Consider the following 25,939-nt stretch of genomic DNA (forward strand, 5'->3'; position numbering starts at 1 on the left):
TTTATTGGAGTATAATTGCTTTACAATGGTGTGTTAGTTTCTGCTTTACAACAAAATGAATCAGTTATATATACACATATGTTCCCATATCTCTTCCCTCTTGCATCTCCCTCCCTCCCACCCTCTCTATCCCACCCCTCCAGGCAGTCACAAAGCACTGACCTGTTCTCCCTGTGCTATGCAGCTGCTTCCCACTAGCTATCTACCTTACGTTTGGTAGTGCATTCACTAAACTTTTAACCCAGGGAAACAGGCATTCAAACAGAGCCCTGTTAAAACCACTAACATCAAAAGGCAACTGTGTGCATGCCCAAGGATGTACCCTTTAGGTCCCCAGTCCTAGTTATCCCTTTCTCAGTGTGAATACCTTTATAATAACTTTCATGTATTTTTCATGTCATCTAACATTGTTAATTATAGCAAAAATTTAGATCACATAAAAGCTCAAATGGAAATGGATCCAGTCAGAGTCCTGCTTGTGGTACAAATTTCACCATTTCCTCCTTGCAAGACATAAAGTGTACATGCTCGAGGAATCTCAGAGACACTTTTTCTCAATTCAGTGAATATCGCATTACTCTTTAAATCAGTGATACCTACATGGTTTACAGTTACATAGCCTAAAAGGGAATTAAAATGTCCAGTAAGTCAGAGAATTTCTGGCTCATGGTAAGTTACTGTGACTAAGAAGACTATGGTTTACATCTTGTCTTGTTGGGAAAAAAAAAAATGTTAAGTTCTGCCTCATTGGGTACATCCTTGCAGAATAAGTGTTCTTTTAATATAAATCTGGAAATTATATTGCCATCATAAATTCTCTGGGATGATTTCCACTTATGTAAGAGATAGCATTATATTGAAAAGCACTGGTTAAGGAATTAAGTACTGGTTAAGGAATTATAGAAAAGTACTGGTTAAAGAACCTCTAAACTTCAATATAATGTGACTTATGTAATTGTTTTATCTGTTCTAATTTAAGGCTTTGTGATTCTCCAAACCAGACATTTCAGCAAAACTCATCTTCTGTAATAAATGCTAATTAAGTTAGTGCTACACACACACAGACACATACACACATGCAGACACACACACGTTTGTATGTAAATGGCTACCATGCAAAGTGTTTTGAAATTTGTTGTTTCTACAGGGACTAATGTAAAAGGCTTGACAGATAAAACTAGAAGAGGTGTAATAAAGGGACAATTCAAGATACAATCAATGAATCTCCCTGGTAAGGACAAGAATTTTACAAATCTAAGATTTCAGGTTTCCTTATCTTCTCTGGAGTTTAATTAAGAATCATGAATAACATCAGTATCTATGGTTTATTATTACATGGGCAAAAGTTTTCAAGAACTCCTTCCTTTAATTAGTTGAATTTTTACATTGAATATCAATGTAAAACTAGCTACATATTGTTAGTTTTAGAGCTCATTTGTTTAAGAGCTAATCCATAAAAACCAGTCCTTTAATAAACTTAGAATATGCTTGGTACAAATAAATATGCCCAATTACATTCTATTCACTTTCTATTTTCAGCTTAGATAGACAGTTCTGAATTTGCAAATGTAGAAAGGTTAGTTAAGGAATGTGATGGATGAATATAACAGATGGTTATCAATTCCCTCTTTATTAGACCTGAAGTAACAGTGCTAGACACATTTCTCTATGGTGTTTTCTGTGATGTTGAAAGAAGACACCTAAATAGAGAAAAAAGGGAAATAGACATTCAAACAGAGCCCTGTTAAAACCACAAACATCAAGAGGCAGCTAGCTGTGTGCATGCCCAAGGATATGTCCTCTGGGAGCAATGTGCGAGGCTTCACACCTCACGGGAAAGATATGTTAGTAAGATAACTCTGAGAAATCACTGTACACAAACAAGCAAGAAAGCACACTAAACAACAAGCCTCAGAAAGGGAAACAGAAATCAGAGTCCAAAGATGCTATGATATATTATCTTTAATGTCCAGTTATTAGTAAAAAAAAAAAACTTAAGACATGTAAGGAAATAGTAAATTGTGACACAAGCACAGGAAAAAGCAGGAAACAAAATATGCTTGTGAGAATCCTAGATGTTGGACTTAGCAGACAATGACTACCTAGTAGTTATTATAAATGTGCTCAAAGAATTAAAGGAAAACAGATACAATAAGGGTCTTCACTGGTGGTCCAGTGGTTAAGACTTCGCCTTCCAGTGCAGGGGGTGTGGGTTCGATCCCTGGTCGGGGAGCTAAGATCCCACGTGCCTTGCAGCCAAAAAACCAAAACATAAAACAGAAGCAATATTGTAACAAATTCAGTAAAGACTTTAAAAATGGTCCACATCAAAAAAAAAAAAAACTTTTACAAAAAGAAGATACCATGAAAATATTTTGTCAAATACACATTATCAACTAAAAATAAAAATTAATGTAAAAGAACCAAAGCAAATTCTGCAGTTGAAATGTACAGTAATGAAGTGAAAATATTGCCTAAGGGGTTCAAGAGATTGGATTAGTCTGAAGAAACAAACAGCAAACTAAAGGTATGGGAATACTAGGAGAACAGAGAGAGAAAGGAGCAGTAAAAATATTTGAAAAGATGGCTGAAAATTGTGAAAACTATTCAATGAAAATTATTAATCTACACATTCAACCTCAGTGAAATTTAAATAGAATAAGCACAAAAGAATCTACAACCAGACCCATCATAGTAAAAATGTTGAGAGACAAGGACAAAGATAAAATCTTGAAAGCAACAAGAGAAAACCAACTGATGGTGTAAAACAGAATCCCAGTAACCTTCATTTAGCAACAGAAGCTATGGAGGCCAGAGGCAGTGGAATGGAATATTGAAATGATGAAAGAAAAATCTGTCAACCAAGAAACTTATATCAGGCAAACTATCTTTCAAAAATGGTGAAATTCCCAAGTAAAAAATTCCAGAGAATCTACTGCTAGCAGACGCACTTTACAAGAAATGCTAAAAGAAGTTTTTCCCACTGAAAGTGAATGATCTCACACAGTAATTTGAATACACAAAAAAGAAACAAAAAATAAAACAAACAAAAAAACATGGCTTAGAATAATTCTAGTATTGCAAAAGACCATATAAATGCATATTTGTCTCTTCTCTTAACTGATTTAAAAGGCAATTGTATAACACAATAGGTATAAAATGTATTGTTGGGCCTCTTAACATATAGACATATATAATATATTTCACAAGAGCTGTGCAAAGAAGATGGTGTGAACAAGGATGAATTTAAGTAAGAAAATGACACTAGATGGTAACTTGAGTCCATAGGAACCAATGAAAAGAACCAAAGATTGTAAATAAGAATGCTAATATAACAAACAGTGTAAATATATACCAAACTTGCTCTAATTTTTTGTCTCTCATCTTCTTTAAAAGTTATAAAGGTTCATAAAGAAATTATAAGAACAATTTTAACAATGTCTTTAATTTTATCTGTGTAACATGTAATTCAGTAGCACAAAAATGGAGATAAGAGAATAAAACTATGTGTCAGTCATGTTTCTGCATTTACCTGGAATTTAATTAGTATGAATCTGAAGTTGATTCTAAAATTGACTATGGTGATTGTTACACATTCTATGAATATATTAATAACCATTGATTACACATTTTAAATGGGCATATAGTATAGTATGTTAAATGTTTTTTTAAAAAATAGTTTAGTGAACTCCAAGCAGGGTAGGATTTTTTTTAAATACTTAAAAGCAGTGGGAGGATGTTGTGAAGGAGCAAAATTGTGGCTCTTAATAGATTAGGTTTCTCTACCCCATGTCATTTATTATGCTCCTAGTTTTTAATTCAGTCTGCCCTCAAGGGCTGTTCTTACTGCCTCCCTGCTCACCTAAGGCTCCTTTGCTTTCTCAGATCAAATGAATCAGTTCTTCTAATTATATCTGTTGGAGAAAGACCAAAGGGCTAAAGTTTGTCTGCTGATGTTCTCCAGTTATGTGTTGCTATAGCAGACATTACTTTCACAAATGCTGTAACTTAATTACTAAAAACTTGTTCTGCCCAATCCAACGTGTCTTTGATTTTAGTAGTGATGCCCCATGTGGTCTTCACCTTTGTTTAGATTGCAGTGGTGATAAATTTGTGCTGCCTCAGTGATAGAGAGTGTTTGAAATATTCATGAGCTCAGCAATTTCTCCGAAGCAAGACTTCCAGTCTATAAATTCTGGATATGACAGGTTCCAACTTCATTTACATGCTGTGTTAGAACCAATTTTTGCCCACACAAAACTTTACCCAACAGGTGACCCAGAGTCACCAATTCTAATTATTCCTTTTGCAAAATAAAATTTTTTTAAATAAATTTCCATTTTTTTTCTATCATTGGACCTATATCATCATTTCTGAATCCAACAACAAAGTGAAAATCACATAAAGACTCAAATGGAAGGAGTGAGTGCAATACCAATGCTCACATTCCTGCTAATTACCCATTTCTTCCTCCCCACGTAGAAGGTCTACATGCTAAGAGAACCTGAGAGGATACTTTATCCCAGTCTACAAATTATTTGTTGTTTTTCTCCATCACTGATGTCTACTGACATATAGTTACGTGGCCTTTAAAAAAGGAATTAAAATATTCCTGGACAACTCAAAGAATTTCTGCCTCACAGTAACATTCTGTGACTGTGATGCCCATTGTCTGCAATTTGGTCTGGGAAAAAAATGTCATGTCCGGCCTCACCAGATATATCCTTATGATATGAATGTGCTTTTAGTGTACACAAGACAGTTATGTTTATTAAGATAAACTCTATAGGATGACTTAAATTTGCAAGAGACTTCGTATTTTATGGAAAAAGTTCTAGTTAAGGAATTAATGTGGCATCAGTTTATGGATCAGTTTTGTCACTACCTGACTATGTGGTCTTGGTCAAATCACTAACCATTTCTAAGCTACAATATAATGAGGCTTATATGGTTGCCAATGGCTCTTCCAATTCTAATGTGTACTGATTCTGAAAGTAAGACATTTCTTCTATAATAAAATAATGCTAGTTAAAGGAGTATTACAAAGAAACACAACTACATGTTAATATTTACCTTACAAAAGTGTTTTGAAACTGTTTATTTCTATAGACCCTGATACAGAGCGCTTCCCAGATGCTGTTGGAAAAGGTATAATAAAGGGTGAAATCAAGACACAATCCAAGAGTTATCCTGGTAAGAACAATATTTCAAGTCTGTTCTGGCTTATTTATCTTATCTAGAGTTTATTTAAGTTTATTTAAGTTTGAATCTGATTACCTATAAGCTGTTATTACATGATGCAATGTCTTCATAAATTCCCTCCTGTAATTAGTGGAACTCCAACAGTTATTATCAATGGATTTACATATTGTGAATTTTAGAACTCCTTCATTTAAAAAGTGATCCTCAAAATTTCAGTGGTATAGTGAGCTTGGAATATGCTTGATGGAAGCATTTTAAGTGCTACTCACTTTCTTTTTCAGGCTAGTTGCAAAAGCAGAAAGGCTAGCTTATGAATGGGATTAAAAGAGAGATTTCATTGCTTACTAATTCCCTCTATATAATTAAAATACCAGGCACATTTTCAGTATCTCTGGTGAAGTAGAGGTGTTTAGTTTTGTTACATAGTCTGTAGTTTATACTACTGCCACTTGTCTTGGTGTTACAGTGTTTGACACACTGCTTCTTGATCTTTGGTGTGATATTAAAGGAGGCAGAGAGCTTAACAGAAAAACAAGGGAAAGAGACAGTCAGCAGGAAGAACAAGTGTCATCCAAAGGTGACTGTTTGCATGCCCAAGTCTGTGCCCCCAGAGGAGCAACATTAGAAGATTCGCACTGCAGAGAAGGAGACTTCTCTACAATAGAATATATTCCAGCCAAGCCACTAAATAAATAATCAGGCAAACAGCAACAGCAAGCCTCCAAAGGGGAGGGGAACTCAGTATCCAGATTTCTTACAAGATATTGTCTAGAATGCCCAGTATAAACCCCCCAAAAATATGAGACATGCAAAGAAACAGTAAAGTGTGAATCATATACTAGGAACTTCAGGAAGGGTAGGCTTAAAAAATAATTTAAGCAGTGGGAGGGTATTATGAGGAGGGAAATTGTGATTCTTACTAGATTGCAGATTTCTCTAGCACATACTCCCTTTTCCCTCGTCCTTAATTCTATCTGCTATCAAATGCTCTTCTTAATGCTTCCTTGCTTATATAAGCATCTTTACATGCTTCTTTCAACTGGGCCTGTCATTCTTAACCTATACCAGTTGGAGAAAGACCAGAGAGCCTCAATTATATCTACTCAGTTGGATCTTTAACACTTACTTCTGGTCTCAGCCATTACGACAAAGTAAGATCCACCTTATGGTGTCAGGTTCAGGATAGGTTTCCAACCTCTGGTGCATGCTCTTCTGTAACTAGCTTTCATTCACAAAACACTGGACACATAATTTGACCCAAGTCAGCAATCCTACTTAACCCCTCTTTCAATATGAATTTTTCTTTAATAACTTTCATGTATTAAAACAAAATACATGAATGTTATTTCTCTCCTTTGACCTAGTTAGTACTTTCTAAATCCCACCAAATGTCCAAATCACATAAAAACTCAGATGGGATGGGATGCAGTCCCAATGCTGGTACTGCCTCAGATTTACCCATTTCCCCCTCCCCAGTTACAAGGTGTACATAGTAAGAGGACCTGATAGGCAGTTTTTCTTAGACTACAGAATATCTTGTTACTCTTCTACATCTTTGATGTCTACTTGATTTACATAGCCTTAAAAATGGCATTAAACATTCTTGAGAGAGTCAAAGAATTTCTACCTGGTAGTAACTTTCCGTAATGTGGGACCATGGTTTGTCTCTTGACCAGTGGGGAAAAAATGCCACGTTCCACTCATAGGTATATCCTTACAGTATGAGTGTCCTCTTAGCGTAATCTTGGCCGTTATATCATTTACTTGAACTCCCCAAGATGATTAAAGTTTGTATGGGACAGTGCATTGTGTATGAAAAGCACTGGTTAAGGAATTATGAGGCATCAGCTTGTACTCAGTTTTGCATTATCTTGGTGTGTGTTCTCAATCAAATCACAAAACATCTCTAAGCTTCAATATCATGAGGCTTATGTGATTGCTAAGAGCCCTTCAAATTCTAATGTTTTATGATTGTGCAATGCAGACATTATATTATGTCTCTTCGATAATACAAGTACTAATTAAGTTAGTACTACACACAGACACAAAGACACACATACATGTATGTTATTGGTTACCTTAGAATGTGTGTTGAAATTTGTTTTATATCCATAGAGACTGATACAGAACGCATGAGAGATACTGTTGGAAGAGAAAAAGCAATTGAACTCAAGAAACATCATAAGAGTCACCCTGGTAAGAACAAGAATTTTCCAAGTCTAATATTTATGGTTTATGTCTTTTCTGGGATTTAATTAACTATGAATCATTAATGATAACAGTAACTGTATGTTAGTATTAATGGACAGTAATCTTCATGAATTACCTCTTATAATTAGTTAAACTCTAGTATTTACTATCAATGGAAAATTTAGCTGGATATTTTTCAGTTGTAATCTCATCCATTTGGAAAGTAATCCATATAATCCAATGCTCTAATGACCTTAGAATATGCTTGGTTTAAGTATTTATAACTGTGATTCTACTCATTTTCTTGCTGGCTTAGAAAGGAATATTGCTTTGAAATTGAAAAAGCAAAAAAGCTAGTTGATGAGTGGTATAAGAAGAGGAACATAACAGTTATTTTCACTGATTACCAATTTCCTCTACATAATTAAGTTGGTATGTAGATTTATATCTCTACTAGAGTGGAGTTCTCTAGCTGAGTTTTATTATTCACAGATTACTGCTTTAGTCCTGGAGTAACAGGGTTCGATACATTTCTCTTTGTTGCAAGAAATACTGTCGTTATGAACTTTTTACAGAATTGATGCTGAAAGCTAGCATTGGAAAGTAACAATCCTCAGATATAAGCACCAAAATACGTGTTTTCACTGAAATTTAAGGCAAGATTTCTGAAACTTTGCTTTTGAATGCTTTATTTTATTATATTCTCGCTTTTATTCCTGTAAAAAAAATAGTGTTGTAAATGAATCAAATAAATATTACTTGCTCCAACAGCTTTTAACTGGGGAAAAGCTGGTGGTGTAAAAATGAAATTGTTGGAACCAAGCAGTTAAATTTGGTGTATTACGATAAGCCATTTTTCCATGTCTTTAATTTTCAGAGTATTTTTGGTTAGGTTCTTTCAATTAATTTTTGCTTCCATGTTGCTTATTAATAGGAGTCCTTGTCAGTTTTGAATAACAGCCTTAGACACAGCAACAAAGTGCTTTCATTTACATCCATTCAATTTAAAATGTCATGCCTTTTATCAACAAAACTAAGTTAATTAATTTATACTTATTAATGGTGAGTTTATAATTAAATGCTCTAAAGAAAATTTTATATTAGCAATATAAATTCCTAAGAGAAAAGGTATTAAAAGGAGAGTACAGATCAAATATAGAAATAAGATAAAATGTGGTTAGATTAAAGGTCAAAAGTAAGATGGTACCTAAGAACACAGAACAAAGAAAAGGAAGAGAAAATGAAGAATTAGTTTATAGAAATTGGAGTGATAGAAAAGTAACCCCTCAAATGTGGGAAGACAAACTGCAGAAACAAAGACTAATACATGGAGTTTGGGAAGTAGTGTGCAAATAGTAATGGTGTCTATGTGATTTTTTTTTTTTTAATTTTACTTTAGGTGAGAATTTATTTAAAAACAAAGATATGTCCACACAACATCAAACAGAGTTTTTTTACCGGCACGTTGCACCAAGTAAATTCTCAACAAACGTGATCAATTTTTCACCCTTTGACAATCAAAATAAGAGATATACCAATATAAAATAAATATCTGACTACTTAGAATACTTTTTGTAGTATGCTTTTAAAATTTTACTCTTTATGAAATACTTTAAACACCCAGAAAATATGTAACACTAACATAAAATACACAACATTCTAATGGTTCCCTATCTATGATGTTACAATCCCAGTCTCTCCCTTCTCAGCTTTTATCATATGCAGTCATAAAGAATATATAATGATGCTCTATACAAATATATTCCAAAATATCTTATTGTGCCCTCTTTATTTCTTACTATTCTTCATTATGGAATTTCCCACCTTGTCTTCCTCCCCACTACCCACATTACTGCAGGTTAGTCAAATTTATAAAAAATGTGTGTGCACACACACATACATACACACTCCTTTTTAGTAGAAATTCCCAAGTTAACTGCTTTTACTTCCTTTTTGGTCTCTAGAGTATATTTTTATGCCATCTCAGCAATACTTTTTAAAGTACATTTTTTAATCTAGCATTTTAGTTCTTGGAATTAGAGAGGTCATTTGGGATAGCTAGTGTCCTATACTACTGGATTCAAAATTACATTTAAATTGGAATACCAAGCTGTACCAAAATATTTTCATACAAACAATCTAGGCTTGATGCTTTCATGAAAATAAAATCAAGAATAAACATAAACATGACAGTATGGCCCCATTACCCTAACATGCCTTAAGGCTTTTATTTTTAGTAATTTGAATATCCTCCGCAGAGTGTACTCTTATTTGACAAATATGAATGGCTAGCTTAGAGTCATGGCTTCTGGAGTAAATTGTGTCAACAATATTTTGTTTTCTCAGTAACAGCCTCTCAGGCTGTGGCTTCAGTTTAATCTCTAGCCACTGATAAAATAAGATGAGGTTTATAATCTTTGTTTAAATGGGAGTGTTCTACAATAGCACATATTACTTTTATAATAAGTAGGATATATGAAAAATAAATCTTATGAACATTGACTGAATGGGGTGAGGGGAAGCCAGTGTTTCATGCATAGAGCTCTGATCTCCAAAACTATTCTTATAAATGCATCCTTCTAAATATAGTGTACAGATCAAATAAAGAAGTGAATATTCTGCTTCAAAGTAAAACAGGGTTGGGATACAGGTCGAAATTAAGGAAGATGCTAAGAATGGAAACTGTCCATCAGAGAAAAGCCATGTGTGCCACCCTCCGTATCCGTTTAAAAAAAAAAAAAAGTGAGGTCTTTGCTGCTAATTAATTTACCCATGAAGAGTAGGAAGAGCTCTTATACATGTGCATTTGCAAATACTAAATATGTTACTCCATCAAAATGCTATAAAAGAAGAATCTTTCTTTACGAAAGAATCTTTCTCAACCAGAAGGAAAAAAGCTCTCTAAATGACTTTGAAAGAATTGGACAAATCAGGGAACTAAAGACAATGAGTGAAATTCCCTCTAGAATATTTGGCAAGAGAGAAGGAATTTTACAGTGGTTACATCAACAAGGTAGAACAGGAGTTTTCTACCATCTTCCACCCAAAGAAAATCAACTTGACAATCACCCACAGACAAGAGAGCCTTTGTGGAAGTCCAGGAGTTAAAGCAGAAAAGTTTCAGCACACTGTTGGAATAAAAAACAAAAATCCAAGATTGGAGGCATTGAAGAGGGTAAGAAGAACAGTTTACCTGCATCACTCCTCCCCCAGGACAGCAAACCTCGGTGCCAAAAGAGCCCTTCTCCTCCCATGATTTATCCCATGGGGGAAAGTGAGAACATGAGTGACTGCCCAGCTTCTCTAGCTGTATAGGACACTGTCAAGAGACCCATTTCTCTCTTGTCCCATCCAGAGAACTGTGTCATGAGCTGCATGACTAGGAGTGGTGAGTGGCTGAGAGAACAGCAGCCAGGGCTCAGAATAGAATATATGAAAGAGATGTGGTTACTGCTAACCACGTCAAGGACTCCACTGGGAGTCCCACACATCAGCTACTGAGAGCACCTCAGCTGTGAACCCGCTAAAACTGGCCCATTTCCAACACTCCATGCACCTCACCCACAAACCCTCACCCTGTGATTGGCTCCCTGTGTGTGTTCCCGAAGGCAGCAAAAATGAGCTTTCACAGACAGCTAGTGAGCACCCACAGAAAGCAGGCCCAAATCTGAAGGCCTTGGAGAAACCACAAAATGGAACATACGGCACTGCCAGAGGGAAGGCCAAATGGGAGCTGGCAGCAACCAGTCTGGCACTACAGGATAGGAAGAAGGCATACAAGCTTACGAATTCTGCCACAAAAGATAGCAAGAAGTGTAGAGCAGATGTACTCATAGGAAAGGTCTAAGAAAGCCTCAGAATCCTCAGCAGGGCTGATAGAAAGGATGTATTTCTGAAAAGCCGTCAGTAAAGCAAGGAGGAGGTGACTGCTTCTTCAAATGCAATGACAGCAGTACAAACATCAAGGAACATGAAAAATCAAGGAAACATGATGATGCCATGAACGAGATACAATAATTTTCCAATAACCCCAGAGAAAAGGAGGTTTGCAATCTAACTGATAAAGAATTCAAAATAGCTGTTTTAGGGAAGCTTAGGGAGCTACAGGAAAACACAGAAAGACAGGTCAACAAAAGCAGGAAAACAATGCATAAATAAAATGAGAAGTTTAGCAGAGAGTAGAAATCATTAAAATCGAATCAAATTCTGGGGCTGAAGAATACAGTGAATGAAATGAAAAATGCAATAGAGAATTTTTTTTTTTTTTTTTGCGGTACACGGGCCTCTCACTGTTGTGGCCTCTCCCGTTGCGGAGCACAGCCTCCGGACGCACAGGCCCAGCGGCCATGGCTCACAGGCCCAGCTGCTCCGCGGCATGTGGGATTTTCCCGGACCGGGGCACGAACCCGTGTCCCCTGCATCGGCAGGCGGACTCTCAACCACTGTGCCACCAGGGAAGCCCTGCAATAGAGAATATTAACATCATAATGGATCAAGCAGAAGAGAGAATGTGTGAAGAAGAAGGCAGTACCTTTGGAATTATACAAAGAAGAGTAAAGAAAAAAATTTTTTAAAGAATGAAGTAAAACTGTGAACTATAAGACAATAAGCTAAATAATGTATAAATGATTGGAGTCCCAGAAGGAGAAGATAAGGAGAAGGCGGCAGAACACTTATCTAAAGAAGTAATGGCTGAGAACTTCCCAAATCTAGGGAGAGATTTGAATGTCCAAGGTCATGAAGCTAATAAATCACCCCCAAATTTCAATTCACAACAATATCTGCCATGAAATATTATAATAAAACTGTCTAAAATCAAAACCAAAGATAGAATTTTTAAAGTAGCAAGAGGAAAATATTTCTCTCACACAAGTGAATCCTTATCAAGCTATTAGAAGCTTTTTCTGCAAAAACACTGCAGGCCAGGAGAGAGTAGGATGATATATTCAAAGTGTTGAAAGAAAAAGAAAACTGCCTAAAAAGAATACTTTACCAGACAAAGCTGTCCTGTAGAAATGAAGGTGAGATAAGGCTCACAAACAAAGGAGAGCTGGGTGAATTCATCACTGTTAGAACTGCTTTATAAGAAATATTGAAAGGAGGTTTTCAAGCTGAGATGAAAGCACACTAATTGGTGATATGAAAATATACAGCACCCTAGTAAAGTAAGTATATAGTCAAATTTCAAACATTCTGATGCTGTAACACGGTGGCGTGTTAACTCTGTCATAAAGGTGAAAGGACAAAAACATTAAAAATAACTACAGCTATGGTAGTGGATACACAATATAAACGAAAGGTAAATTATGACATCAGAAACATAAAAGGTGAGGAGTGATGGCACCAAGATGGTAACATAGGTCATTCCTGATGTCACTCCTCCTCACAAGAAGAATTACTAAAAACTGTTCATGGACCAGACACCACTGAAAAAATCCTAGAACATGGACGAGTGAGGCTGTAGCACACCCCCTGCACAACAGAGACCAAAACACACCACATTAGACGGATAAGAGGAGCGGCTACACACTGACCATATTGCCCTTCCCCCGGGCTGGTGCAGCACCACACCAAGAAGTCTCCCCTCAGCCCTCAGTTCCTCCAGTTTGAAAGAAGAGCCCAGCGTGGATTTCCAGCTCTACCAGCATTGTGGGTCACTTCTTGAGAGCCCTCACTTCTTACCACAGGGATTTCGGGGTGATCTGCTGGGCTTGACTACTGGGAATCTGATTGTGACAGAGAAGGGGGAGGGGCTTGCAACAACCAGCACTGGGATCTTGGCAGACCAAGTTCTTACCCACAGTACCCAAGCAGTAGTCCTGACCAGCAGCTTTGCTCTCCTGGAGAAACAAGAGGGTGGCACAGTCTCACCAGGTGACACACTGAGATGCAGGTCTGTATGGTTTGGTTCCTCAAATGAAGAGCCTTGACAGCTCTGGAGCCCTGTCTACCCCCTCCAAGCAGGGGAGCTGAGTCCTAGCTTGATATACTGCTGAGTAGCTCCTTGCCCCACCTTACCAGACAGATGAGTCAGAACACCTGGAAACTATGGAGCACTTCCTGAGTGAAGAGTATGGCAGGCGAAGCTGATTGTCCATAGAGCAAGTCCAGTGGCACCATTTAACCAGGGAACTTGGGGAGCAGTTCAGCTTGAGTCAAGACTTCAAAGAGCCTTGGAGGGATTGAAGTCAGTTTCCCTGCTTGGCACAGGCAGGGAGCTAATTAATAGCCCCCACCAACTGTTAGACAAAGCTCCTGGCCCCTCTTGACCAGAAAGCCTGATCAGGAAGACCAGGGGGCCGGCTTGCAGGTGGCCCTCCCATTCTGCCCAGGCAGGGGAGCTCAATTTTGCCTCACTCCTGAGTGTAGCTCCTGGCCCTTCCTGGCCAGAAAGCCTGGCCAGAACACTTGGAGGATTTGTATCCAAGCAACACTTGAGCAGAGAGTACAGCAGGCAAAGCTGATCTTCAGCAGAGCAAAGCCAGTGTCACCATTCAGCCATGAAATCTGGGGCTCGTATTGCTTGAGTCAAGACCATAAAAAAAGAGCCTTGCCAAATGATGCGACTGACAAGGGCTTAATTTCCAAAGTATACAAACAGCTCATATATCTCAATATCAAAAAAACAAGCAACCCCATCAGAAAATGGGCAGAAGACCTAAATAGACATTTCTCCAAAGAAAACATAAAGATGGCCAACAGGCATATGAAAAGATGCTCAACATCACTAATTATTAGAGTAATGCAAATCAAAACTACCATGAGGTATCACTTCACACCATTCAGAATGGCCATCATTAAAAAGTCCATAAATGACAAATGCTGAAGAGGATGTGGAGAAAAGGGGACCCTCCTACACCATTGGTGGGAATGTAAATTGGTGCCACCACTATGAAAAACAGTATGGAGTTTCCTCAAGAAAACTAAAAATAGAGTTAGCATATGATCCAGCAATCCCACTCCTGGGCATATATTTGGACAAAACTGTAATTCAAAAAGATACATGCACCCCTACGTTCATAGCAGCACTATTCACAATAGCCAAGACATGGAAACAAACTAAATGTACATCAACAGATGAATGGATAAAGAAGATGTGGTACATATATAAAATGCAATACTACTCAGCCATAAAAAAGAATGAAATAACGCCATTAGCAGCAACATGGATGGACTTAGAGATTATCATGCTAAGTGAAGTAAGTCAGAAAGAGAAAGACAAATACTATGTGATACCACTTATATGTGGAATCTAAAATGTGACACAAATGAACCTATCTATGAAACAGAAACAGACTCACAGACATAGAGAACAGACTTGTGGTTGCCTAGGGGGAGGGGATTGGGGAGGGATGGATTGGGAATTTGGGATTAGCAGATGCAAACTATTATATAGAGAATGGATAAACAATAAGGTCCTACTGTAAACCACAGGGAAACTGTATTCAATATCCTGTGATAAACCATAGTGGAAAGGAAGATAAAACATATATACATATGTATAACTGAATCACTTTGCTGTACAGCAGAAATTAACACAACATTGTAAATCAACTTCAATAAGAAAAAAATATCATGTCTTCTACAGAGAATATCTTACAAATGGGGAAAAGACAGTCTCTTTAATAAATGGTTTTGGAAAATTGGATATCCATATGCAAGAATGAAATTGGACCTGTATCTTATATTGTTTACAATGTTTCACTCAAAATGGATTAAATATTTAAATGTGAGCTCTAAAACCTCAATACTCCTACAGTAAAACATAGTGAAAAAGCTCCTTGACATTGGTCTTGGCAATGACATTTCAGACATTGCACTAAAAAGCACAAGCAACAAAACCAAAAGTCAGCAGCTTGGACAACACAGCAAAAGGAACCATTGAAAATCACAAGGCAACCTAAGGAATGGGAGAAAAGATTTGCAAACCATCTATCTGATAAGGGGTTAATATCCAAAGTATATAAGGACTCATACATCTCAATATTAGAACAAACAAACAATGCGACTATAAATGGGAAGAGGCCTGAACAGACATTTTCCCAAAGAAGATATATGAATGGCTAATGGACACATGAAAAGGTGCTCAACATCACTAATCAAGAAAATGCAAATCAAAGCCACAGTGAGATATCATCTCACACCTGTTAAAATTACTATTATCAAAAAGATAAAAGTTGGTGAGGATGTGGGGAAGAGGGAACCTCTGTGCAGTGTTGCTGAGATTTTAAGTTGATACAGCCACTATGGAAAACAGTATAGATGTTCCTCCAAAAAATAAAAATAGAACTATCGTATGATCCAGCAATTTCACTTCTGAGTACATATCTGAAGAAGTCAAGTCACTATTTAAGAAGAGATATCTGCACTCCCATATTCCCTGCAGCATTATTCACAATAGCCAAGTCTTAGAAACAACCTAAGTGTCTGAAGACAGATGAAGAGATAAAAACAGATAATCGAATGTCATTCAGCTATATAAAAAAAGGAAATCCTGCCATTTGGGACAGTGTGGAACTTGAGGTCATTATATAAGTGAAATAAGTGAGACAGAAAGCATTTGTATGATATCATTCATATGTGGAATCTAAAAAAGCTGAACTCAGAAACAGAGAGTAGAATAGTGGTTACCAGGGGCTGTGGGGTGGAGGATATGAGGAGATGTTGGTTAAAGGGTACAAACTTCTATGGAGAAGAAGAATAAGTCCTGGGATCTAATATACAGTGTGATGACAATAGTTAAAAGTTGCTAGGAGAGTACATCTTCAGTGTTCTTACTACAAAATTTAAAAAGGTAATTATGTATGGTGATGGAGGTTTCAACTAATTCTATTGTGGTAATCCTTTCATGTATCAAATAATCACATTGTACACCTTAAACTTATGCAATGTTTTATGTTAATTATGTCTCAGTAAATCTGAGGAAAAATGAAAATGTAGTGTAGACATAGAATATTATTCAGTCTTAAAAGATAAAGATGTCCTTCCATACACAACAACAAGGATGAACCTGAAAGGTATTAATGCTAAATGAAATAAACCAGTCACAGAAGGACAAATAATGCATAATTTCACTTATATGAGATGTAAAATAGTCAAACTCACAGAAACAGAGAATAAAATCGTAGTTTCCAGGGGCTGGGGGTAGGGGGAAATGGGTAGTAGTTAAATGGGTGTAAAGTCACATTTATACTACATGAGTGAGTTCTAGAGACCTTCTGAACAACATTATGTCTATAGTTAACTATACAGTCTTGTGCATGTAAAGATTGTTAGAGGGAGTGCTTCATGCTAAGTGTTCTTACCACATACACATAAAAAAGCAAGGAGACGAGTAGTCTTTTAGAGGCGATGGATATTTTTATTACCTTGATTATCGTGATGGCATCACAGGTGTATGCATATTTTCAAATTCATCAAAATGTATAAATATACACAATTTTTGTATACTAAGTATACCTCAGTGAAGTTGGGGGGAAAAAGACGCTACCCAAGGAACACAGAATAAAGAGAAGGAAGAAAAAAGGATGAAATAGTTTATAGAAACTGGAGTAACAGTAATAGATGAGTGGCCAAACTGTGGGAAGGAAACATTACAAATGCGTAAAGACTAATACATGTAGTTTGAGGAGTAGTGTGTAAATATTCAGACTTCATATAATTTTTGTTTTTAAACTTTATTTTAGGTATGAGTTTATTTAAAAACAAAAATGCATTCTCATATCAAGAAGATTTCTACACCAGGCACATTGCACCAAGTAAATATAAAACAAAAGTGATTAATTTATCACCCTTTGATGATGAAGGTAAAAAATTATATATAAAGACATAAAATACTATATAATTACTTAGAATGGTTCTTGTGGTATGGTTTTTCATTTTACTCTTTTTTGCATCTTTTTATTCAGAAACATCTTAGATAAATCCTTGCAAGTCTGAAAATGAAACAACTTTAATTTATCCTTTTTACTAGCAGAATTATTTATTTGATCATTCTTCTATTAAAGGTCATTGACTTTTTAAGTTTTTTCACTACTAAACGTGTCCATGAATATATATTCTTACATTTGATGTTTTTATCTCTTTGGGGTAGTGTCGCAGGATTGGTAGTGTTAAAGCGTATATTAATTTTTAATATTAAAAGATACTGTGAGACTGTTTTCCTAAAAGGGTGTTAACATTTTTACCAGCAATTTGGGAAAAATATACTTTTCTCTACATAACCGTCAGCCATACGGATTGATGGGGTTTTTTTTCATTTATGCCCATCTTAGAGTTATTAAATCATATCTCAATCTTTTTAAAATTTTTTCCACATTTGTTAGTGTTATTTTACTAAATAATTACCCAAAAACTATTTAGCTTAAAGCATAACTATTCATACAGTTCATGATTTGGGAGTTAGCAATGTAGACTGCTGTGAACTGGGCTAACTTACACATCTTTTGTCAGCTTGTGGTCACTTGTCTAGCAGTTGGCTCACTGTTATTTGGGACAATACAGGTATATAGTTGGGGTTCATCAGGAGATAGAGACCACACTAACTGTTTGAAAAGAGAGCAAGAATAAAAAACTAGTTAACTAAGTATAAAATTGTTAGCCAAGTAGCTGAAAGTGTAAAAAGAATTCTAAGGTAACATGGAGAAAGCAGTTTCAGGAGAAGTTTCCACCATTAGGGCTAAAGGAGACCTCTGAGTGTAGATGATGTTACTTGGCTGATTTTTCAGGAAGAGTCTCAGATGTACTTCTGAAGAGGAGGCACTGCTAGTGTCTCGGGTGGTGAGAATTTAATAAAACTTGTTCTGCATATGTTGGAAAGAATGCAAACCATTTGTGTCATGGAAAGAACTTCTGCTCCTGGGAAAAAGAAACATTGCTGGCATGATGTTCACCAGGACTGAAAAGGGACATGAACTCTCAGGAAGCCCATTGGTAACCAAGTGGGAGAAACAAATCCCTTGTTTCTTTTCCAAACTTGCAATCTACATCTAGCTTGCCCTGTTTGCACAGCCTAACTTGGAGCTACCTGGCAAAGCAAAAATGTAGTTCTTAGAATCCCGGATCCAGTACCACAAAGCAGAATGTAGAAGAGTGGTTTGGGAGATAAGAGAAAATAAGCTTTTCAGGTGTCACAGGAGGTGACCTGGCTACATGTCTCTCATCTTCCAGCTGGTTGGCTTAGGGGTCTTTACATTGTAACCTCAGGTTCTTAGCACAGCATGTGGGGCAAACCTTAATGAACAAGCAATTTTGACATCTCTGCTTGCATTTGTTTGCTTTTCTTGCATTCACTAAAGTCATATACTAAGATCAGAGTTGTGTGGGAGGACATGAATACAGGTAGTCAAGGACATGATGAGGCTGTTATCGAATCCAGTGCACCAGTGCTCCCTCTGTTTGCAAATATCCATGATCCCTACCCCCTGCATGCAAAACACACGTGCTCTTCCAAGAGCTACACAGATTCTCATTAAAATTTGGCATCAGTGCCAAAGACCACAGTCTTGTGATCTGTAATCATTTTCAGAGACAGTTCCTATGATGTGACTTACCACAAAACACACACACACACACACAAAATATAGTAGCACAGACAAGGATAGATTCCACGGTAGGCACTCCCCTACAAAAAGGTGGGAAAAAAAAGCAGAGGCATATAGCAGTCAATGATCCATAAATTTAGGTCATCTTTTCCATCATTTGATTATATGTTAATTATAATTTTCTCAGTAAAACTATGCATTCAAAAACCAGGATGTTGGGAGATCCCAGGAGGGAATGCAGACTAGGACATATGGAACTGACTTCACTGCAAATTTATGACAGGTGACATCATCATCATGATGGCATAAGATACCCCTCCTAAACTCTCCTCTTCTCAACAACAAAAATTTGACATCCATCCATGAACAAAAGTGGCTTTGTGAGAGTTTGGGATCCAGCATCATACGCCAAAGGATCCAGAGTTTCATCCACCTGTGCATCAAATAATAGGAAGATAGACCTCCATCCTGACTGTGGGCTCTTCAGTAGCTTATGAACTGGTTCCAGCCCCTCTTGGCCATGGTCCAGAAGCATCTGGATAACCTCGACTTGGGCAGTCATCACAGACAAGAGAGCATTTATGGAAGTCTGGGTTTCTAGAGGAGAAGTTCCAGCACTCCAGTGGAGTGAAAAATAAGAATTTGGACACAGTAGAGTGGATAAGAGGAACAGTTTGACTTTGCCCACCTTCCCCAAGGTGACACAGCTAGGGCCAAGCAAGGCCACCCTCTGAGGGGGGTGAGAGGTGGGGTGGGAGGAAGAGCAGGTGAATGAACACCAGGCTTCCTCAGCTGTCCAGGACACTGCCAAAGAGACTCATTTCTCTCCTGCAGCATCCAGAGTACTAAATTTGGGGTGAGAAGAGTTCAGGAGAGAGGCACATAACATTTTGGGGGATCATTAAAGGGATTCGGTTCCTGCTGACTATGCTGTGAACTCCATCAGAAAGCCCACCCATGAACTTCTGGGAAAGCCTCACCTGCGGATCCCCCCGGCTAGCCTGTGGCACCCCAAGCGACAGGCATGCCTCACCCACTTTCCCTCACACTGCAGCCAGCTCCCTGTGGATGCTCCTGAGGGTGGCGGCAGAGCAATCTTTGTTGGACATCTAGGGAGCACTTGGAGAAAGCAGGCCGGAGTCTGTGGACCGGAGAGAAACCAGAAACTTGAGCTGTAGCACCACTTTAGGGAAACAAAAGGGTGGCAGTCAGCATTGGGGCTGATGCATTGCAGAATCCAAAGATATACAAGCTTAAGAATTCTGCCACAAGAGGGAGCAAGAAGTGTGAGCAGTTGTATCCACTCAAGGTCTGAGAAAGCCTCAGAGCCTGTAACAGTGCTGATGGAAGGTATTTCTTCCCTGAAGGCAGTAGTAACGACTGAAGGAAGTGACTGCTACTTCAACTGTGAAGACAGCACACAAAACCCCAAGCAACACGAAAAATCAAGGCAACATGATACTACCAAAGGATCACAATAATCTTCCAGAAACCAACCCCAAAGACATGGAGGTCTGCAATTTACCCAATAAAGAATTCAAAATAGCTCTTTTATTTTGTATGTGTTAATAATTATATATAATATTATTAATCTATAAAATATGCAATATTCATATACATGTATACATATACACACACAATGGAATACTGTTCATTCCAGTGAATGTATATCTTTATTTAGATTTCTTTAATTTCCCTGAGCAATGTCTTGTAACTTGTGGTAAAAGCTGTGCCTCTCTGTTAAATTTATTACTATTTTATTATTTCTGATGCTTTTGCAAATAAAATTGTTTCCCTAATATCGTTTTTGGATTATTCAATGCTCTTATATAGAAATAAAATTGAGTTTTATTTTATATGTCCAGCAATACATTTTTATGCAGTAGTCTTTTTTAGTCAGTTAACTGAAGAAAAGAGAAAAATGTATATTGTCATTTATATTTACCTATGTAATTACCTTTAAGGTGCTTTTTTTATTTCTTCATGTGGGTTTGAGTTACCATCTGGGTGTCATTTTGTTTCAGCCTGAGGTTTTCCCTTTAGCATTTCTTTTAATACATGGCTGGTAGTATAAGATCAATATCTCTTAATTTTTTTTTTAATTTAGGAATATCTTTGTTTCATCTTTATTTTTGAATGATAGTTTCTCTGGGTATAAAATTCTTGGTTGTGAATTTTTGCTTTCAGCACTTTGAAAACAGAATCCCCCTGCCTTCTCTCCTCTAGTCCTCATACTCCCCCAGCCCTAGGCAACCACTAATCTAATTTCTGTCTCTATAAAATTTGCCTATACTGGACATTTCATAGAAATGAAATCTTATGAGTTCTTTTGTGATTTGCTTCTTTTACTTAGTTCTGATCTCCAAACTAGTCTTCTAAATATACATCTTTATTATTTTAATTAAATTAATGATCTCAAAAACTTAATGTTCATTATTTTAATTTATTTAATTTTATTTTTATTGGCAACTAACTTAATGTGTGAGTATTAAAAATAAAAAGTTATAAGTGTGACCCATCTTACAGCTAACTTATCTTCTAAATATTTCTGGAAGAACCTTATGAGTACTTTTCACCCCATGTGACTGAACGTCCAAAAGTACTTCATAGAGCATCTAGGGCTGGGTCAAGTGTTTATAAAACCTTCCACTTTCCTTCATTGAATAAAGAACATTCAGGTAATTTGTAATATTTTTAGTGTACAATGTGATGTTTTCAATGAATAAAGATTTAATTATATGGAAGTTACCAGATTGTACTAGCCTTAGTCATATAACCAATTTAGCAAAACATAAGTGAAAGTAAATTCTGAATTAAGCTCATCTAACATACATGCATGCTTAGTGGATGAGTGGTGTCTCTGGCATGGCTCTTCCTTCCCCACCACCACTAAATTGGAACTCGAGTTTTTTCTCAACATTCCTTTCTTACACACTATTATAGATCCTGCAGATGACTGAGATAAACCCATCTTATAATCCTCTTCCTTATATTTATATATACCTCTTTTGTCCAGTCCCAGGCAAGGTCAATAGAAAGAGTCAACATGAGGGTAAGTATGAAGGAAAATAAACATTATGTTCATTTTCTTCCTTTCCTTTCATTATCATCTCCCAACCATCTAATCCACTAATATTTAAGAACTAATTTACAGACCCTATTTCTTATCCATTGCTCCAGTGGTGTTATATAATCATGCTTTATTTCTCTGCAAGATACATGTTGTGGAAATTAAACACATTAATGTAATTTTATCTACTAACTTTGAGAAACTACCGTCTAAATATTGCACATTCTGCATTTTATTTTAATGTATTTTTCTCTAAGTGAGCATACTGAAACTGTTTTCATTATTACATACTTTTATTTTTAACAGTGCTCAAAATATGTATCTTTAAAATAGCATTTCTATAGCATTTCTCGCTCCATTCTAGCACTAGATTTTTCACTGTAGGAATACAAACTTCTTTTTTTGTTAAATAAAGATATGCTTTATTTAAGATAAAGATATGTAGAGATAAAAACTTTACTTGAGAATTTATTGATTTGATTGCTTAAGTATTTCTTTATTGACATACTATTTAAAAGGCTCTTTCTCTAACATTTTATATAGTTTTTTAGTTATTTCGTTTTCTTGATTTGCACACTTATTGTTTATGTTTATAAATATCAAATACCCGGCAAGGAAAAACCAAAGAGAAAATATTTGTGTTAGTAAAGCTGCTTTATCTAAATCATTAAAAAATAAATACAGAAGCTGTACTTTAGAAGTGGATTAATGAGATTTATTTTAACTTTTTAAAAGTTTAAATGAGGTTATTTCTAGAATAATTTAGTGACACTATTATTTTTTAGGGCATCGAAAAAATTTGACCTTAAACAAAAAGAAAGGTGAACTTGATACTCTGCCTGCTGAGATTGCTACAGCTAGAAAACCTATCTATAAAGGTAAAATAATCCATGCTATACAAAGATATATGAAATAAAACCTTATACTATGTTTCCAATGACTCCATTTACCAATCACCTCAAACCTACGGGCCCTCTCCTCCCGACAGCCTATTAGGAGCAAAGCCAAGTATATTTTTCCAAACATTTTTTCATATACACACAGAGAGAACATATATGTTCTGTACAATAAGAGGATCATATGCATTGATTGTCCTCACCTCTGATCCAAGTAAATTTTTTCTTAACATCTTTATTGGAGTATAATTGCTTTACAATGTTGTGTTAGTTTCTGCTGTATAACAAAGTGAATCAGCTATATGCATACCTATATCCCCATATCCCCTCTCTCTTCTGTCTCCCTCCCACCCTCCCATCCCACCCTTTGTGGTGGTCACAAAGCACCAAGCTGATCTCGCTGTGTGATGCAGCTGCTTCCCACTAGCTATCTGTTTTACATTTGGTAGCGTATATATGTCAGTGCTACTCTCTCACTTTGGTCCAGCTTACCCTTCCACCTCCCCATGTCCTCAAGTCCTTTCTCTACGTCTGCATCTTTATTCCTGTCCTGCCCCTAAGTTCATCAGAACTTTTTTTTTTTTTTTTTAGTTTCCATATATATGTGTTAGCATACGGTATTTGTTTTTCACTTTCTGACTTACTTCATTCTGTATGACAGACTCTAGGTCCATCCACCTCACTGCAAATAACTCAATTTTGTTTCTTTTTATGGCTGAATAATATTCCATAGTATATATGTGCCACATCTTCTTTATCCATTCATCTGCCTATGGACACTTAGGTTGCTTCCATGTCCTGGCTATTATAAATAGTGCTGCAATGAACATTGTGGTACATGACCCTTTTTGAATTATGGTTTTCTCAGGGTATGTGCCCAGTAGTGGGATTACTGGGTCATATGGTAGTTCTATTTTTAGTTTTTTAAGGAACCTCCATACTGTTCTCCATAGTGGCTGTATCAATTTACATTCCCACCAACAGTGCAAGAGGGTTCCCTTTTCTCCACACCCTCTTCAGCATTTATTGTTTGTAGATTTTTTGATGATAGCCATTCTGATCAGTGTGAGGTTACCTCATTGTAGTTTTGATTTGCATTTCTCTAATGACTAGTGATGTTGAGCATCCTTTCATGTGTTTGTTGGCCATCTGTATATCTTTTTTGGGGAAATGTCTATTTAAGTCTTCTGCCCATTTTTACATTGGGTTGTTTGTTTTTTTGATATTGACCTGCATGAGCTGCTTGTAAATTTTGGAGATGAATCCTTTGTCAGTTGCTTCATTTGCAAATATTTTCTCCCATTCTGAGGGTTGTCTTTTGGTCTTGTTTATGGTTTCCTTTGCCGTGCAAAAGCTTTTAAGTTTCATTAGGTCCCATTTGTTTCTTTTCGTTTTTATTTCCATTTCTCTAGGAGGTGGGTCATCTTGCTGTGATGTATGTCATAGAGTGTTCTGCCTATGTTTTCCTCTAAGAGTTTTATCGTGTCTGGCCTTACATTTAGGTCTTTAATCCATTTTGAGTTTATTTTTTTGTATGGTATTAGGAAGTGTTCTAATTTCATTCCTTTACATGTAGCTGTCCAGTTTTCCCAGCACCACTAATTGAAGAGGCTGTCTTTTCTCATTGTATACTCTTGCTTCCTTTATCAACGATAAGGTGACCATATGTACATGGGTTTATCTCTGGGCTTTCTATCCTGTTCCATTGATCTATATTTCTGTTTTTGTGCCAGTACCATACTGTCTTGATTACTGTAGCATTGTAGTATAGTCTGAAGTCAGGGAGCCTGATTTCCTCCAGCTCCGTTTTTCTTTCTCAAGTTTGCTTTGGCTCTTTGGGGTCTGTTGTGTTTCCATACAAATTGTGAAATTTTTTGATCCCAGTAACTTGATATAGACTTTTATTTCTCACACCTTTAAGTTGCTGCATATTTTATCATATGAATATGCTATAACTTATTTAACCATTCCTCTATTGAAAGACATTTCCATTTCTTTTATTGAAGTATAGTTGATTTGCAATATTGTGTTAGTTTCAGGTGTGCAGCATAGTCATTCAGCATCTTTGCAGATTATATTGCACTATAGGTTAATACAAGATAATAAAAATTATCTGTGCTATATAGTCTGTCCTGCTGCTTATCTATTTTATATAAAGTAGTTAGTATCTGTTCATCCCATACCCCTAATTTGTCCCTCCCCCACTTCTCTCTCCCCTTTGATAACCACAAGTTTGTTTTCTATATCTGTGAGTCTGTTTTGTAAATGTATATTTATTTCTATTATTTTCAGATGCCACATATAAGTGATATATATCATTTTTACCCTGATTTATTTCACTAAGCATAATATTCTCTAAGTCCCTCCATGTTGCTGCAAATGGTAGTATTCTTTTCTTTTTTCACACACACTGTATTTTATTTTTACAAGAGATAAATAAACTGACACCAAGCATTGTAAATGGATGACCACAACAAAAGCAACAATGATTGCAATAACTAAACACGAAACACGCTCATACTATGTCATAATATTGACATTCAGTCCAGTAATCCTCCACTGTAACAGCTCCTTTACTTTGCTGTGAAAATTGATGCGTATATTTTTGCCTCTGAGTGCCTCTGGGATTTTCTTTTTTTTTTTAACTCAAACAGAAAGTCACAAAAATTATAATCATCCTTATCAGTTCACTCAGTCCCATGTAATTTTTTTTCATCTTGATCTTTTGTTAGAACTTTCATGAATTCATCAGTTTTCCATTAGAGTTCTGAAAATGCTTATTCATTCAGTTCAGCAGTATAGTCAGTTACCAGAAACCTGTACTTGTCAGAGTCTTTTCCATGAATTCCTTGAAGATGAAACACTTTTATAGGAACATTTTTGCAAAAGCATCAGAGTACACCCAGAACTGTCTGTAAATGACAAAAGCCTTAAAAATGACCACGGTGAAAGATTTGATGAAAGTTCATAATAATGCAGTTGACAAGGAAATTTAGTTATTTCTGAGATACACATTTTAAAGTAATAACTAGAATTAT

At 36.4% G+C, this 25,939-nt stretch overlaps 1 protein-coding gene across 4 annotated transcripts in view; it reads left to right on the plus strand.

Annotated features, from left to right (window-relative positions):
* CCDC7 (coiled-coil domain containing 7) overlaps positions 1–25,939 on the plus strand; it is a 326,255-nt gene that overhangs the window by 244,531 nt on the left and 55,785 nt on the right. The window contains exons 34-39 of one of the 4 annotated variants that reach the window (XM_089906460.1): positions 1,148–1,231; positions 5,110–5,193; positions 7,318–7,398; positions 17,079–17,150; positions 21,952–21,987; positions 22,791–22,883. In XM_089906460.1, the coding sequence (XP_089762586.1) occupies positions 1,148–1,231; positions 5,110–5,193; positions 7,318–7,398; positions 17,079–17,150; positions 21,952–21,987; positions 22,791–22,883 (450 nt within the window). Of the gene's footprint in view, positions 1–1,147; positions 1,232–5,109; positions 5,194–7,317; positions 7,399–17,078; positions 17,151–19,218; positions 19,268–21,878; positions 22,889–25,939 lie in introns of those variants that run through there. The other 3 variants (XM_089906463.1, XM_089906462.1, XM_089906461.1) reach the window with 3 other exon arrangements.

This window comes from Delphinapterus leucas, chromosome 2 (genome assembly GCF_059928025.1).
Source record: "Delphinapterus leucas isolate spDelLeu-1000000601 "Yukka" chromosome 2, BTC_Dleu_Yukka2, whole genome shotgun sequence".
In the NCBI taxonomy this organism is placed as follows: Eukaryota; Metazoa; Chordata; class Mammalia; order Artiodactyla; family Monodontidae; genus Delphinapterus; species Delphinapterus leucas.